This window comes from Octodon degus, unplaced genomic scaffold, assembly GCF_000260255.1.
Source record: "Octodon degus isolate 3935 unplaced genomic scaffold, OctDeg1.0 scaffold00215, whole genome shotgun sequence".
NCBI lineage: Eukaryota > Metazoa > Chordata > Mammalia > Rodentia > Octodontidae > Octodon > Octodon degus.
The window spans coordinates 2,173,375-2,188,800 of record NW_004524791.1 but is presented as its reverse complement, the minus strand read 5'-3'; the positions used below and the strand labels follow the sequence as shown (position 1 = coordinate 2,188,800).

Sequence of the window (15,426 nt, the reverse complement as noted above, 5' to 3'; positions counted from 1 at the left end):
AAGCATCTTACCAGCTAGGTGTGGTGTGGTCACACACCCATAATCCAAACCCGTGAGGAGGCTGAGGCAGGAGGATCAAAAGTTCAAGGCCAGCCTACGCAATTCAGTGGTCCCTGTCTTTAAAGCAAAAACAAAAAATCTGGGCTTGTAGCTCAGTGGCAAAGCTGTGCCCCTGGGTCCAGTTCTCAGCACCACAGAAGCACTCCATGATAACTATAAATGTTACCAAAGGCTCTTTGGTCTGTGAGGCAAGTCCCTGCCCACCAGCACCCCTTCCTCCCTGTCAGACGTGGGGCTTGCCACTTGCAGAGCCCCTGGAGGCACTGGGCATGACGCTTGGCTTCTGGCAGGTGCTAAGCCCAGGGCCGGCAGCCAAGCAGTGACTCAGGCTGTAGTAGGATTCGTGTGCAGGCCCAGAACACAGGCTGCTGAGAGGTCCCAGGGCACCCTGGAACTTGGAGTGAGCCCTCGTTCCATGCTGGGCCCAAGTCACTGTGGCTGCGGAGTGTCCACCCTGAGTACTCTAACTGAGCTCAGCTTCCAGGTGCTTTGGCAGGAAAGGCGGACTTCTGGTCTGGGCAGGAAGCTGGACCCAGTTCCCAGAGGTGTGGGGCATGGAGCAGGCTTACAGTGGAGTGTGGCTGGCGTTAGTGACCAGCAGGGTTCCGTGCAGTGGCCCTGGGGCTGGGAGTCTCCAGTGTGTGAATGCCCTAGCTGGGAAGCAGGACCTTGGGCCCTGGTGCTCCGTTGGCGGGATGAATCAGGGCCTGTGTGCTGGCACGGGCCAAGCCTTGTCTTGTGGGATTTTTCCCAAGGACAGGGCCCTGGCAGTGTCTGGGTGGGGACAGCAGGGGGCTTTAGGGAGTGGCTTAGGATCCAGGCCATGGTTTGGGGTCGTCTCAGAGTGGAAGAGGCAGGGGCAGGAAGAGATGGTCCACGGGTGGGTACTCATCCCAGCCACGGTGGCCTTGCAGGTGGGATGCTATGGAATATGATGAGAAGTTGGCCCGGTTCCGGCAGGCCCACCTCAACCCCTTCAACAAGCAGCCTGGGCCAGGGCAGCATGAGCAGGGAGCTGGCCAGGAGGTCCTGGATGCTGGCCCTGAAGGTGGGTGATGAAGTGGGAACTGCGGGCCCCTTCCTCCTTTCCGCTCCATGGAGCTCAATCTTGACTTTCTCACCGTGGGAGAGCTGTGCTGTTTCCTTTTTTCCCATAAATCCCTTTCCACTTGCTCTGTGGGTCTCTGCCCTGTCCTCCAACACCCCCCCCCAAGATTTCACGGTGGAGCCGCTGCAGCCTGTCAGAGCACCCAAGCCCACACACGAGGGGTCTGCCTCAGAGCCAGGCTGTTTCAGCAACTGTCTCCTGTGCCCCCCAGTGCCTGTGGCTCCTTCCAGCTCCCATTTTGAATGGCTCTTTCCTGTCTGCACAAGACACTGGTCTACCTGGGCTCATTCTCAAATACAAACCCGCAGACGTGTGAGCACCCCTCCTTGTGGGCTCCCCGGTCTGCTCCTGCCCACTCCTGGGGGTGAGAGTGGAGGCACGGCTGACTTTTGTCTGTCCTTGGCACCCTCCACACCTGTCCTGTCCTGCAGAAACCCCACCTGAGCTGCCTGCCGGGGAACCTGAGTTCCGCTGCTCAGAGCGCATGATGGATCTTGGCCTGTCTGAGGACCACTTCTCCCGCCCTGTGGTAAAGTCTGGGGTCTAAGAGGGGAGGGGCTAGGCCCCAGCGTGCTAGGGGACAGGGGTTTCCTGGGGACCCCATTCCCACACAGCAGCAGGCATCTCATGACCTGGGCACGGTCTTCCTCCATGCACCTCTGTTATCTGGCTCAGCAGCCCCACCGCAGCCATCCCTGGGACCTCAGATAGCCCTGACCTCTAACCTGGCAGCCTGTCTGGAGGCAGGGGGACACAACCTGGGCTGCGGGGCGGCGTCCTGGGGCTTCTCTCCCTGAAGCCTCAGGTTCTGTGAAGTGGACGTGAAAGTTGGTTCTCCTTGGCGTCAGACCCAGGATGAAGTTTCAGGTGGGGGAGGGCCCTGTGCACCTCCTGTCTCTGCACAGACGTGCCCCCTTGCTGTTCTGCCTTTGTCCCATGGAGGGCTTGTTTTGAAGGAGAAAGAGGGGAGCTCTGCCAAGAATGTTTGAAAGCCTTTCAGTTTTACACAATGTATCTCCACCTTTTGAATGAAGCAGAGTAACAGTAGAATGGGACTGTAAAAAGATCCAGTGAGAAGGTCCCCAGTTTGAATTCACCTTAGGTTTTGTTTTGTTTCAGACAGGGTCTCGCTGTGTAGCTCAGGCTGGAGGCCCTCTTGCCTCAGCCTCCCAAGTGCTGGGATTACAGGCGTGTGCCACCATGCCTGGCTTGAATTCACTTTTAGTTTGTAAATATGACCTTCCTGTTTTGCTGTTACCTATATGTGCTGTGTATCTTCATTGTAACATTTCTGAGCGCTTCCTATTCGCTGCAGTCTGAACTCCAAGGAAAGGGGAAGGGCCACTTCCTCTTAGCCTGGATCTCTGGGTTCCAGTGTAAGGGAGGATGCTGCTGAGCTGCTGAGCCTGACCTCCCACCTCTGAGGCTCAGCCTGTTCCCTGGTGGCATCAGGATCTGTGTAGAGAGCTGGGAGACACCACAGCCTGGGTGGTCACCTCCAGGCTAAAAGGGTGTGGCCTTTTAGCCAGAGGCCACTTTCTGTCCTTTATGACAGTCAGTGTCATTTCCCCAGCTTTTGCCCAAGGGGAAGCTTTTTAGAAGTAAGTGAAACAGCACAGGCAAAAAGCAATTGGTTTTCTGAAAGAGGGAGGTGGAGTTTTAACTGTCCTAAACAGGTCATCGGAGGCCTGTGAGAGGTGGTAGGGGGGCTGTGGGGACTGTGACTTGGCTTGCACTCCAGGACTTCCCCTGGCCCATGCTGGCAGTCCGCTCATTGCCTCCGTGTGCCTGAGGACAGGCCTGGCCACCACAGGGGAGCTGCAGCATGACCAGTCACTTGCCCCGACCTTGGCAGGGTTTGTTCCTGGCCTCTGACGTGCAGCAGCTGCGGCAAGCAATTGAGGAATGCAAGCAGGTGATTCTGGAGCTGCCTGAGCAGTCAGAGAGGCAGAAGGATGCTGTGGTGCGGCTCATCCACCTCCGGCTGAAGCTGCAAGAGCTGAAGGTGGGCGCCAGTGTGCACACTGCAAAGGGAGCCCAGGCCCAGCCCTGGTCTTGGGAGCAGGAGTGGGGCCACCAAAGGCTGCCTTCACAGGCCTCTGTTCTTTGAGGGGCTGAGGTAGAAAGGGATCCAGAAAGCTAGGGTGAAAAGTGCAGCCCTCACTCTGCATGCAGGCTGTTTTCCTTTTAGTCCAGGCCCTCTTGGTTGCAGTGGGCAGGAACCGAAAGGAAAGCGCTTGCTTGTTAGCAGAAAGGTCTCCAGCGCCCGGGAGCTTGCCCTCCTCCGCTGTGTGCTTTCTGTGCCCGCTCTGTCCACGTGCAGGATTTCCCCGTGCAGGCGGCAGTAGCCCTGTGGTGGAGCTATCTTCCCCCCAGCTCAGCAGTCCAGTGCAGATGGAAGGGTCCCTTCAATAGACAGCCAGCTCTGGGTCCACAGGGACCACTCATGGTGCCTGCTAGGCTAACCCTGAGTTAGTCCCAGTGATCCGCTCGTTCTGCCTTGACCCGCTGCAGTGAATCAATGGCACGATCCCCCCTGAGCGCTGGGACCTAGACTAGGAGGGGTGGCTTCCTGAAAGTGACCACAGGAAGAGGTGAGGGAAGCCAGGGCACAAAGCCCACAGACGTTTTCTCACTGCCCCGAGTGTGTGTTGCTTGGTGTGGCTACCACAGTGTCCCGTGGGCCTGGGAACGTAGGAAGCGGACTGTTCCTTGGCATTGGGGTGGCTATGGTGAGACACATCCAGAATACACTGGCTTCGAGGACGTAGGTGTGTACTTTTTTCGTGAAAAAAAAACTCCCATAGGTAGTCTCGGGCCCATATGCCAACTTGTGGTGCTAGGGACCCTGGTCATCCTGTCTGGCTGCTGTCCCTCCTGAGCCTCACAGCATATCTTGGTCTGTGCCCAGTCAGCAAAAGAAGGACAGGCAGAGGCCACTTACTTCCTGCGTACTAGCCCCTGGTCCCTAGGCAGACCCATGTAGCAGCTGCTGGGAAGGGCAGGGCGGGGTCTTGCTGGCCGCAGTTGACTGACCAGCATTCTGCTGCTGAAGGGAGAGGGGAATGTGCATTGGGCCAAAGTGCACAGGCTTTGTGACAAGTGGTGCCTGGAAGGAATAGGTGGCAGGGCTTGACTGAACCCCTTCCCTGACTCGTTCCTGACCCACCTCTGCAGGACCCTAATGAAGATGAGCCCAACATCCGGGTCCTCCTGGAGCACCGCTTCTACAAGGAGAAGAGCAAGAGTGTCAAACAGACCTGTGACAAGTGCAATACCCTCATTTGGGGGCTCATTCAGACCTGGTACACCTGCACAGGTGGGCCAGGGCCGAGACTACTGTCTGGGCCGCAGTGCAGGTCCCAGGGCAGGGCAGAGATGCCCAAAGCTCTGCTCCCAGTGTGGGCTGCGTTGGCACATTCTCTAGATTTTCATTTGACCACACTGTGCTGTGTGCTTGAGATGTGAAAAGCAGAAGAGATCCAGGTCCCTGCCTGCCCTGGCCTCACCCAGACCTGAAGTGTCCAGCATAATGGTGGTCACTGGCCATATGTGGGAATTCATACTGAAATCTAGAGGCACTGAATAGATCACTCCCCAGCTGTAAAATTACAGAGCAAGGCAGCGCCATACGAAGCTGGTCGCTCTCATGTTGGATAGTACAGAGAGAACACTTCCATGACTGGAAAATCCTTGTGGATAGTGCTCTGGCTGAGAAGCTGGACTGGTAAATGGTGTGACATACGGGCAGTCATTGTAAGGGGAACAGGGACAGGGAATCCATATTATGTCAGGGTAGAATGGTAATGACTTTAGGGTGGGAAGAAAAATCTTGTAACGTTTACATAAATGCTTGGAGTTCAGGGAGCAAGCTGGGATAGCCTGTGCAAGGAACATTTTGATCAGGGAGCCCTGTGGTCGAGGTGTGTCCAGTGTGCTCAGGAGGAGCAGAGGGCCGGGGATAGAGCGCAGCCACAGAGCGCCTGCCTGGCAAGCGCAAGGTTGTGAGTTTGATTGCCAGCAACAACAACAATAAAAAAGAAGCAGAGTACGTTGTTGTTCAGCACACATCTGAGGCGGGCTTGGGGGCTGAGGGGTTTCCTGGGAGTGTGGTGGGGCCTAGGGGTGCACTTTAGCTCCCGGAAGGAGGAAGGGCAGAACTGCAAGGGGCTGCTGAGGGGAGGGTGATGGCTCTGCGTGTGGGTGAGAAGTGATGGGTCAGTGGGGCAGAAGACCTGGACTGCAGGAGCTAGGGAGGAGGCAGCGTGACTGGACGGTAGGTCTGACCCTGGGAGGATGTTGCTGGAATCTCTGGGAGAAGAGGGCAAGGAATTTGCAGAGACGGAGGAGTGCAAATTGCTTTTGCTCAGCTCAACTTTGGTGGGTGGGAATGGCGGAACACGTGAGCCTGTACATGAGAGGTGAGCCTCCGGGGAGGGGGACGTGGGGACCTCCTGTGGCCATGCCAGAAGGTCTGGGCCGGCCTGGACACGGGGCCTGGGAAGCCGGGCTGAGGGTCCCCTCCACTTCTAAGAGCACGTTGTCCCCCAACCCCAGGCTGCTACTACCGCTGCCACAGCAAGTGCTTGGACCTCATCGCCAAGCCCTGCGTGAGCTCCAAAGTTAGCCACCAGGCCGAGTACGAGCTGAACATCTGCCCCGAGACCGGGCTGGACAGCCAGGATTACCGCTGTGCTGAGTGCCGCGTGCCCATCTCTCTGCGTGAGTGGTGGCCAGGCGCCAGGCGGGGCGTGGGGAGGGTGGTGAGAGAGTTGGTGAAGGCGTTGCTGAGTAAGGCCCCGAGGACAGGCAGGCCCTGCACTTTGTCTGTGGGAAGTGACAGGGGCAGTGGTAACATTCTTTCACTGCCTCCAGAAGCAGCCTGGATTTCAGCTCTATCGTGACTTGTCAGGTCTTGTGGGGCAGTCTCACTGTCTTGGCATTTGCTGTCCTTAGTTTGCTCATCAGGACAGGGCCAGGAGAACCCCGGCAGTGAACTGCTGAACGAATCCCCGTGGAGGAACATTAGCAGGTCTCTGGAATACTGTGCTGTGTGACACTGTGCTTTTTCCCAGTCTGTGACAAAGGGCCTCGCAGTTTGAGCTCAGATGGCCTGGGTCGGGAGGTTGGGACCTCCGCTGGCCTTGGGCAAGGGAGGCCAGACTCGCAGACAGGTAAAGCAGGAGCTGGCCGCCACCCTGACCCTGACCCTGACCCTGACCCATCTGACGCTTCAGGGGGCGTGCCCAGCGAGGCGCGACAGTGTGACTATACCGGCCAGTACTACTGCAGCCACTGCCACTGGAACGACCTGGCTGTCATCCCCGCACGCGTCGTGCACAACTGGGACTTTGAGCCACGTAAGGTAGGGCTGGGTTTTGCGCTGCAGAGCAGAAGGGGGCGTGTCCCTGTCGGGGTGGGGCAGCGGGAGGGGCGTGTCCTGTGTTTTGGGGCGGGGCCAGAGGAGGGCGTGGTCACTCAGAACCCCGCAGGTGTCTCGCTGCAGCATGCGCTACCTGGCGCTGATGGTGTCGCGGCCAGTGCTCCGGCTCCGGGAGATCAACCCACTGCTGTTCAACTATGTAGAGGAGCTGGTGGAGATCCGGGTGAGGCTGGGGCTTGTCCTCCCTGGGAGAGGCCGCGTTCTTGGGACATGGGGAAGGGCAGTTTGAGTCCAGAAGAGATACAGCCTTTGTTATCCTTTGTTGTTTTGTTTTTTAGTGGGCTTAGGATGCCTTCAGGGCAGGTCTGGTTTGGCTTGAGGATCAGGGGATCGAACCACAGCATAAAGCAGGCACTTAGACAACCAAGCTGAGGGGCAGACCTCCCCCCCCCCACACCTGCTGTCCTTTGGGTTGAAGGTGGGAGAAATATGTGCGGTGTCGGTCTGATGCCCGGCTTGGCGACAGTGTTAACTTCTTTTCTTTTTTTGTATTTTTAGTCCAGGGTCTACAGGGTCTCACTACACAGATCGGCCTCATAGTGATCCTCCTGTTTTCAGCCTCCCAAGAGCTGGGATTACAGGCACACACCGCCATGCTCAGTCTCAATTGCAGGCTCGGCATGCCCCAGGGGCAGGTCGGCACGGTTTGCTGGGGATTGAGCCCAGGCCGCCGCGCTCTGCCTAAGCAGGCACTTTAGTCTGCTGAGCTATCTGGCTGGCCCCCTAATTAATTACTTTTGAAAATAAAGTAAAAAGAGTCCTGGCACGGTGCTGGCTGCCTGTAATCTCACCATTCCAATGGCTGCTGGGGGAATCACAAGTTGGAGGTCAGCATGGGCTATATAGTGAGATCCAGTCTCAAAAGCAAAAACAACAACAACAACAAAAAAGAATACCAGGTAGTTAGCTTACTGGCATACGTACTGTCTGCCAAGCCCAAGGTCCTGAGTTCGATCTCTGGTACCAAAAAGAAAGAAAGAAAGAAAGAAAGAAAGAAAGAAAGAAAGAAAGAGATGAAGTTAATGTTAATAATATATTTTCTATAACCCAGTGTGTCCAAAAGCTTCAGTGTGCAATTCTGAAAACTAATCATGTTTTATGTGATGTTCTTTATTTTGTACTGTATCTTTGCTTCTGTGTAGATTCCAAGCTCAGTGGCCCCAGGCACTTCCAAGTGCTTGACAGCTCAGTACGATTTGCAGTCATGTCTAGTCAGGCTAGAAATGGTGGCGGGAGGGGCTGTGTGTCTGAGACACTGAGGGTGGGTGGAAAGGGTTCGATCCTGTGGAACACGGAGGAGGCTGAGGCAAATGAGCTGACTTGCTGTAGCCACCAGGGCCGTGGGGCTGTGGGACGTGACGGGAACATGGGGCCTGCCATGGAGTGAGTGTGCCGGTGCTGCTCCCAGGCACCTGGGCGGAGGGCATGGACGATGGTGTGTGTTGGGCACATTCAGTGAACCTCAGGATCCCGCACTTCCTGGCGCCATGACTTGAACCTGAACGTGCCCGGAGGGTTCGGGGCTGGGCTGCCCTGGGGATGTGAGGCCACTTCCCCGTCCCCTACTGAGCTTGCCGCCACCAGGAGGATAGGCGAGGGTGCTGTGAACGTGATTCTTAGGAGGCTGCAAGGGCCAGTCCCTCAGCCCTCCCCATGACTCTGCCCCTCTTTCGTCCTGACTGAGGGGGTGTCCACTGCTCTTGTCCGCAGAAGCTGCGCCAGGACATCCTGCTCATGAAGCCTTACTTCATTACGTGCAAGGAGGCCATGGAAGCCCGGCTGTTGCTGCAGGTCAGACTGCCAGAGGCACTGGCCAGAGAATTGGGGACGGGAACACCGCCTCCACAGCTTTCTCCATCACTTGGCTGCTGTGTGTGCTGCGCTTCGAGCAGGGGGCTTTCTAGACTCTGTCCCAGGAACACTAGGTCTATAACAAGCAATCGTGTAGAATCCACAAGTGTGTTCCCAGTTTGGGGAACTAAGATAAACAAGCTCCGCCTACAGCCTGCACAAGACTGCTTGGAGGTGGCCTCAAGGAGCGCCAGCGGGCAGGCTTGTGGATGTGTTTGTTCAGCGAGCTTCTCAGACACTGGGAAGCAGTGAGCACAGCAAGCAGGGAGCTTGCATTTGGAGAGCATCCCTCAGGTTGAGCCCGCAAGGAAGCAGGTGGGGTGTCTGGGTGGCAAGTGCTTGGACAAGAGGCAGCAGGGCCCGGGAGAGCCAGAGCGGGAAGAAGTAGGGCCTGCGAAGGCGAGGAGGCCACAGACAGGAAAAGTGGCCCGGCCCCAGGGTCCCGCCCAGCCCCGCACTCCTGGGTTTTGCCCTTGGGGCCCCCTCGCAGCCCCCACTGATGCTGGCTGCCCCCCCAGCGGCGGGCCTCCGGTGGTGATGGAAAGGGGCCTGTGCCTGGGCTTGGGGTCACAGCTGTGGCCTTGGCAGCTCCAGGACCGGCAGCACTTCGTGGAGAACGATGAGATGTACTCCATCCAGGACCTGCTGGACGTGCACCTGGGCCGCCTGGGCTGCTCCCTCACCGAGATTCACACGCTCTTCGCCAAGCACATCAAGCTGGACTGCGAGGTGGGCCCTGGCTTCCTGCATGCTGGCCCGCCGGGGAGACCACACTTCCTCCTCCAGCCCCAAGGGCTAGCATTGGGAGGAGAGGCAGCTCAGCTCAGGGTGCCCCCTAGCCAGCGCCCCCCACCTGCACAGCCCCAGGGCTGCTCCCTTCCCCACCCAGTCCCATGCCACCACCCCCCCCCCCCGCCCGCCCAAGCCCACGTGTCTCCCTCCCGCCAGCGGTGCCAGGCCAAGGGCTTCGTGTGTGAGCTCTGCAGAGAGGGCGATGTGCTCTTCCCCTTCGACAGCCACACGTCTGTGTGCACAGACTGCGCAGCCGTCTTCCACAGGTGGGTGTGGCCTGGACCTGCACCTCACTGGGTGGTGACGCCGCCGGCCGGCGCCTTCCAAGTGAGGCGCCTTCCCTTCTCCCCGGCTGTGGCTGTCTTCTCTTCTGTCCCTGAGAGGAGGCAGGCACTGAGGCTTCTGCTGCTTGATTTTCCAAGCCCTGTGCTGATCCTCAGATCTGGAGTTATATCCTGATGTCTAGGACTAAGGTTCCACCGGAGCTGAGCATGATGGGGCACACCGGTAATCCCAGCAGTCTGGGAGGCCGAGGCAGGAGGGCCAGAGGTTTGAGTCCAGCCTGGGCCACTTAGTGACTCAACAAGACTATCTCGAAATGTAAAATTAAAAGAAGCATGAGGCAAAGGCCCTAAATTCAAACCCCAGGACAGAAAAAACAATTCCATTAGGGAGCTGGGCATGGTAGTACATGCCTGAAAGCCTATTGTCCCAGCTCCTCAGGAGGTTGAGAGTTCAAGGCCAGCCTGAGCAACATACCGAGATCTCCCAAAGAATGCAGTGTTGTTGGGCGCAAGAATCCGCAGGGGCTAGGAGGGGTGCAGTGGCCTGGGCCTCGGTGGCTTAGCCCTGAAGTCCCACTGGGCCTGGCACTACTCTCTCCTGCACTAGTGTGAAGTCACAGAGCCAGTCCGTTCCAGGGTTCTAGAGAATAAAAAATAATAAAATCATAAACAGTACAGAATTTTAAAAACAAGACGTTAGGAAGCCAGCGGTGGTGCTGTGTTGCACATCGCTGTCTTCCGAGCAGTCGCTCTGTCGCAGTACATTTTTCAAGTGCTGCTAAGGGCAAAAAACTTAACACTGCTGTTTGTTAAGTACTTTGTTCAAGAAAAGTTAAAAGGGTTTATTCCCTGGGGATTTGGTGGCTCTGTGGAATCAAAATACATGTTCTTTAGAGGAGGAGTGTCATAATTTGTCAGTAAGCAGTTTCTGACCAATAACCCGTGTGCCGTGCTCGACACCACCACCCATTTCTGTCCACACTGATCTTTGCCTGTTTATCATGGCAATTGCTGAAATCTCAGTTTTGTGAAGCAGGTGGTTACAGAAAGGGGTGTAGTAAAAGCTTCTGTTGAAACTCACCAGTGCTGCCACGTTCAAACGTGCCACCACCAAGCCTGCAGAGTGCACACACGCTGTGCGGACTCGCTAGCCCTGGGACACAGTTGGGGAACCATGAGTGGGAGCTCCACAGTGGTGATGGACAAGTAGTGACGTGGAGTTGTGAAGACCTCGGAGCCCGCCTGGGCTGTTGGGGAATAAGAGGCGTCTCTAGCAGAGGCCAGCACCGCCTTCCCGATGAGTGCCTGCCATCTGTGGGCCTGGAGCTCATCACACCTGGATGCAAGCAAGGGCTGCGAAAGCCTCCGTGCAGTGGTGGTGGGGAATAACCCGGGTGGCTGGAGGAGTCCTGCGGTGCGGTCTCACAGGTGGACCACAACCTGTCTTTCTGCCCGTAGGGACTGCTATTACGACAACTCGACCACGTGCCCCAAGTGTGCCCGGCTCAACTTGAGGAAGCAGTCTGTCTTCCAGGAGCCTGGTCCAGACGTGAATGCCTAGGATGCTGCTGGAAGTGCCAGGCACCCCTGTCATCTGGCATGCACTGGCTGGCATTGCCAAGGAAAGGGCATTCTGCTGCAGAGACCCCTGGGGTACATCCCACGGACAGAGGAGGTACAGCAGTGCCCATCAGGACCGATGTTGTTGGGGCACCTGCTGGGACCTGGGGCGGCTGCATCTGGCTAGTACCCATGTGTGCCACTTTGTGGGGTTGTGATGTGGCCACTGTAAACCCCCCTGGGGAGCGTGAGCTGGGTGAGTCACCAGGGAGGGAAGGAGGACCTCTGGCCTCCCTCACAGCATAGCCCCTTCCCCCACCCCAGGCCTCTGGCCCTGAAGATACCCCTGCTCCCATCCAGCCCACTGTGGCCACTGGCTAGGCTGAGACCCCCGAGGGCTTCGATGAGGAGTGAGACCCACAGAAGCCACCTGCGTACACTGCACAGCCTGAGTTTAGTCTGCCATGATGATGGTTTAGGCTCCCGTTCCTCCCAGCCCCTTTGGGGGATTCTACTGGTCCCTGTCAAGCATGTTCAAGTTGTGTCCCACGCACCTGCCCTGGCCTCAGGCAGGCAGTCCAGTGGGATTCCTGGCTTTTGTACAATGAGCAGAGAAAGGCGCGTAGGAACTTGATCAGCTGGAGACCCCAGCTCTGGCTCCTGCTCTGGCCTGACCCACCTGGGCCTGGTGCTCTGAGCGGGGCAGCCACGGGCTTTTCCCACACAGCTGTCCTGGCCTCCAGGTGCTCCACAGGGATCGTGTCCCTGGGGGAGGTGCCAAGTCAGGCAAGAGGGTTGACTGCAGTTGGCCTGGGTGGCATTTCTTGGGACCAAAGTTGTCGTGCTGCCACAGTGCCTGTGGAGGGTGTAGTGGCCTCTGGGCTAGGTGTCATGGAGTACTTACTCAGTGCAGCCCTGAGCAGAAGGCCTGGAGCCCCTGCAGAAAAAGCCTGGCTGCAGGACTTCAGGGGAGCCACACAGCCTCGTTGTTTGCACTTTACAGGTGCTGTGGTGGGGGTGTGGGAAGGGCCATCTCTGGACAGCAGAGGACGCTGGTATCTGTCTGCCCCTTTCCTCTTTGCCCCGGACTGAGCTTAGCTGTTGACACACATTCAGTGGGCAGAGAGGCCAGGGGATGTCACCATGTGGGTGTCCGTGCTTTTGGCCAAGTGCAGCATGAGTCACTCCACCAGCAGGAAGCAGCTGAACTCACTGAGGCATTTGAAGAGCGGATGCAACAGCTGCGCCTCCTCTCCGCCCCGTGCCAGGTGCTTTCGGCAGGCTCTTTGCTTTCTCGGACCCCCCCTCTAAAAGCAGGGAGCATGGTACGGCCTGCCTTGGTGGAAGGGGCCCTGGCCGAGTCCTGTGAGGAGCGAAGTGGGGCTCAGTCCGTGGCCAGCCTGCTCTGCCTCCCCTCCGCTGTGGTACTGAATGTGGGTCAAGCCAAATGTCATTTCCTTCGCTCCTAGACATGCCCATCTCCCATCACCGCATCACGTCTCTGCCACACACATTGCCGTTGTTGTTATAGGCAGGGTCTTGCCCTGTAACTCAGGCTGGCCTTGAACTCCCTGTGTAGCCAGGCTGCCCTCGGGCCCACGGTGATCCTGCTCAGCCTCCTGAGTGCTGGGGTCACAGGCATGTGTCGCACGCCCGGCACAGATTATCACCATTGTTCCCACACCCTGTGCTGTCAGCGTCACAGTAGCCCATTTTAAATTACTGTGTTCACAGAAAATGTCAAGTTGGTATTTTTTTGGACAAAGAGTTGGGTCCCTTTTTTTATTTTTTATTTTTGGCAGAACCGGGGATTGAATTCAGGCGCTTGCGCTTGCCAGGCAAGCGCTTATTCTACTGAGCTATGTCCCTGGCCCCTCGGTCCCTTTTTCAAACCCACCCAGGACCTTCTTCCCCAATACTTCTTTATCTGTCCCTTCTCAATGACACAGTTTTTGAACAGAATCACGTGTGGATCCTCCCATCAGCCCACAGAATTGTAGGAAAACCCGGACAGGAGCCGATCTGCACGGCCGGCTCCTCCTAGAAGAGCGCACAGAAGGTATCCCGCAGCGCAGGCGCCAGCTGGCCCGAGGAAGGCGCTGTCATGACAACACGCAGTCTCCTCATTAAACTTGTGTTCTCTGGACACTTGTGCGTGGTGAATCTGGACCAAGGCAGAGGTTCTGCTCCTGTAAGCTGGTGCTAGGCTTAGGGTTGGGGTGAAGCAACACCTAGAAATGGGTGGGAAGACGCACTGACGGTGGCGTCAGATCAAAGCCCAAGCCTTCCCCAGTGCGGGGGAGGAGTTGATTTCTCTCTGCCTTCATCCTGATGAGATGGGCTGACCACGTGGGTCCCGGGGTACTGAGAAAGCACTTGGTACTGTGCGTAGCACACAGAGCACCTCAGCAAGTTGAAGCTGCATCTCCGGAGTCCCCGTGTCATGAGGATCGTCTCACGAACCTAGATAGCACCGAAGTGGCTGGTCACCACACACTTGCCAATTGCAGTCCATGTAGGACAGCTGCCTAGGACTTGGCCCCAGGAGCAGAGCCCACAGCTGCTAGTGCCCAGAGGCTGGCGGGAAGGCCTGTGGCCTGGCTGGGGTGGGCCTCCAGCCACAACTCGGTGACTAAGGCTGCGCCTTGGGTGTTACACAGAGGGTGCAATTTTGCCCCCTTTTAGACCATTTAAACTTTTTTTTTGGAGACAGGCTGCAGTTCACACTGGCCCTGAGCTGGATAGCCCAGGTTGGCCTCGAACTCACAGGTGATCCTCCTGCCTCCACCACCCAAGTGCTGGGATTATAGGAGTGAGCTGCCAGGTCTGGCCTTGTTACTGTATTTGGACCATTAAGATTTACAGCAAAGTTGTGAAAACACGCCCACTTGTCCCACTCAGGAACTCCTGCGTGGTAACACATTTTGCCACGTTCGCTTCTCTGTCCTGGCACACATGCTTTTCTCTGGCCTTAGCAGACATGATCTTCCTTTACTACAGAGTGTGCCCTTCTCTAACCCCCTCCCCCCACTCCACAGAGATCATTCTTGTCGGCCACGGAGCAAGTGGCAAAGCAGATCCGCACTGCCACAGAACCTGGAACTCCTGCAGCACACAATGTCTGGGTCTCTCAGTTTGCAAAGCTCCTCCAAATTCGTTACATCTGGTTGCCCAGTGTCTTCAGCTGCTTTTGTTTTTGCCATGTGGAGCTTGGACCCAAGGCCTTCACTGTTCCATCCCCAGCCTCCCCCCGCCAACCTATTTTCTTTTTGAGGTGGTTTTGCTAAATTACAAAGTTGCCCGGGCTGGACTAGAATTTGTGATCCTCCCGCCTCAGCCTGTCACTGTTGGAGTTACAGGGATGTGCCACTGTGCTCCATTTATTTTTCCTTAATGTGACAAGGAAAAAGGATGGGGCTGGCGTGGCATGTGGTGCCGGGAATCGAACTGCAGTCCCCTGCACCTGTCTAAGCAGGCACTTTAGACTGCGGAGCTATCTCACCAACCCAAAACACTAGATTTTTGAACAGTCTACACTATTTGGTGGTAGCAGTTTAACCCGGGAGCCTCACATGCTGTACCACTGAGCTGTATCCCCAGCCCCCACAGTGTTTTGTTTTTTGTACCAGGAATTAAACTTTAGACCTTGCACTTGCCAGGCAGGCACTGTGCCGCTGAGCTCTATCCCCAGCCCTCCCAAAGTACTTATACTGAAGAACGTCCCCTCCCTAACTCCTTTGGGCCTGTCCCATGCTAGATTCAAGCTTCCCACTTCTGGCAGGACTTGACAGCAGTGGTCTGGTGCACCCAGGAAGCACAGCACACGAGGCTGCTTTCTGCCACTGGCGGCGTGGCCGAGCGGGTGCGTGCCAGGCTTCCCCACGGCTGCACAGGAATCCTGTTTATCTGTCATTAAGAAGGGAACTACAAGGTCCGTGCAGACAGTTGCAGCTCACGCCTCCACTGATGGCTCTTGTCTAACTCCACTAGGATGCCAGTTAGGACTTAGCTATCACTCCGTCTGCCATTGCATGGAAAAAGTTCATCTATTTACTGCAAAGCATCTGCTTGCCCAAGTCACTGTTTTCCCTCATGGCCTAGAAGCCTTCACTCGTTCTGATGCCCCAGTTGTTCGGGATCTAGCCACTAGGTAGGAGCCCTCTCCCTCTGCTCTCCGCATTGTCCTGGTGTGGGGCCCTCTCATTCTGTAGGTGCCTGGGTACTTGTGGGTCCTACAACAAACTCTCTGAGGGGGCTGGTGAGATGGTTCAGTGGTCTAAAGCACCTACTTAGGGGCTGGTGAGATGGCTCAGTGGTCTAAAGCACCT

General features: G+C 56.7%; 1 protein-coding gene across 4 annotated transcripts in view; it reads left to right on the top strand.

Annotated features, from left to right (window-relative positions):
* Def8 (differentially expressed in FDCP 8 homolog) overlaps positions 1-13,244 on the top strand; it is a 15,789-nt gene extending 2,545 nt beyond the window's left edge. For 2 of the 4 annotated variants that reach the window (XM_023705167.1, XM_023705168.1), the window contains exons 2-11: positions 975-1,108; positions 1,600-1,697; positions 3,024-3,173; positions 4,346-4,487; positions 5,726-5,890; positions 6,406-6,533; positions 6,661-6,774; positions 8,322-8,402; positions 9,051-9,191; positions 10,997-13,244. In XM_023705167.1, coding sequence (XP_023560935.1) covers positions 985-1,108; positions 1,600-1,697; positions 3,024-3,173; positions 4,346-4,487; positions 5,726-5,890; positions 6,406-6,533; positions 6,661-6,774; positions 8,322-8,402; positions 9,051-9,191; positions 10,997-11,404 — 1,551 coding nt within the window. In that variant the 5' untranslated portion in view covers positions 975-984 and the 3' untranslated portion in view covers positions 11,405-13,244. Of the gene's footprint in view, positions 1-156; positions 545-974; positions 1,109-1,599; positions 1,698-3,023; positions 3,174-4,345; positions 4,488-5,725; positions 5,891-6,405; positions 6,534-6,660; positions 6,775-8,321; positions 8,403-9,050; positions 9,192-9,410; positions 9,521-10,996 lie in introns of those variants that run through there. The other 2 variants (XM_004644981.2, XM_023705169.1) reach the window with 2 other exon arrangements.
* The last annotated feature ends 2,182 nt before the right edge of the window (positions 13,245-15,426 follow it).